Here is a 292-nt window from a genome sequence, read left to right as displayed (position 1 = left end):
CGTCTATTCATATATCACAAATATGCACAGCAATAAAGGTCTAATTACAATTATGTACTTACTTCAAGCGACGCGACCCTGTCTTGAAGCAAATCGATTTTCGTTTTGAGTTCTTCGTTCTTGGATGCCAGGTCCTGAATTAGGCAAGATTGGTCAGGAAATTATCAAACAGAAACAAGCAATGGATTAGTATTTCAGGTTTCAGTAAAGAAAAATTAGTACAGTCGATCCCCGCTACCCCGGATCTCGTAAATCTGAACTCGGTCAATTTTTTGAGTGGTCAGGCATAATG

At 39.0% G+C, this 292-nt stretch overlaps 1 protein-coding gene across 1 annotated transcript in view; it reads right to left on the bottom strand.

Moving 5' to 3' along the window:
* Positions 1-292, bottom strand: part of LOC119585885 (COP1-interactive protein 1-like) — a gene marked incomplete at its 3' end in the record, with an annotated part of 7195 nt that overhangs the window by 1172 nt on the left and 5731 nt on the right. The window contains 1 exon segment of the mRNA XM_037934615.1: positions 63-134. Coding sequence (XP_037790543.1) covers positions 63-134 — 72 coding nt within the window.

Source organism: Penaeus monodon, chromosome 20 (genome assembly GCF_015228065.2).
Source record: "Penaeus monodon isolate SGIC_2016 chromosome 20, NSTDA_Pmon_1, whole genome shotgun sequence".
In the NCBI taxonomy this organism is placed as follows: Eukaryota; Metazoa; Arthropoda; class Malacostraca; order Decapoda; family Penaeidae; genus Penaeus; species Penaeus monodon.
The sequence above is the reverse complement of the archived record's forward strand: the minus strand, read 5'-3'. Positions and strand labels throughout refer to the sequence as shown.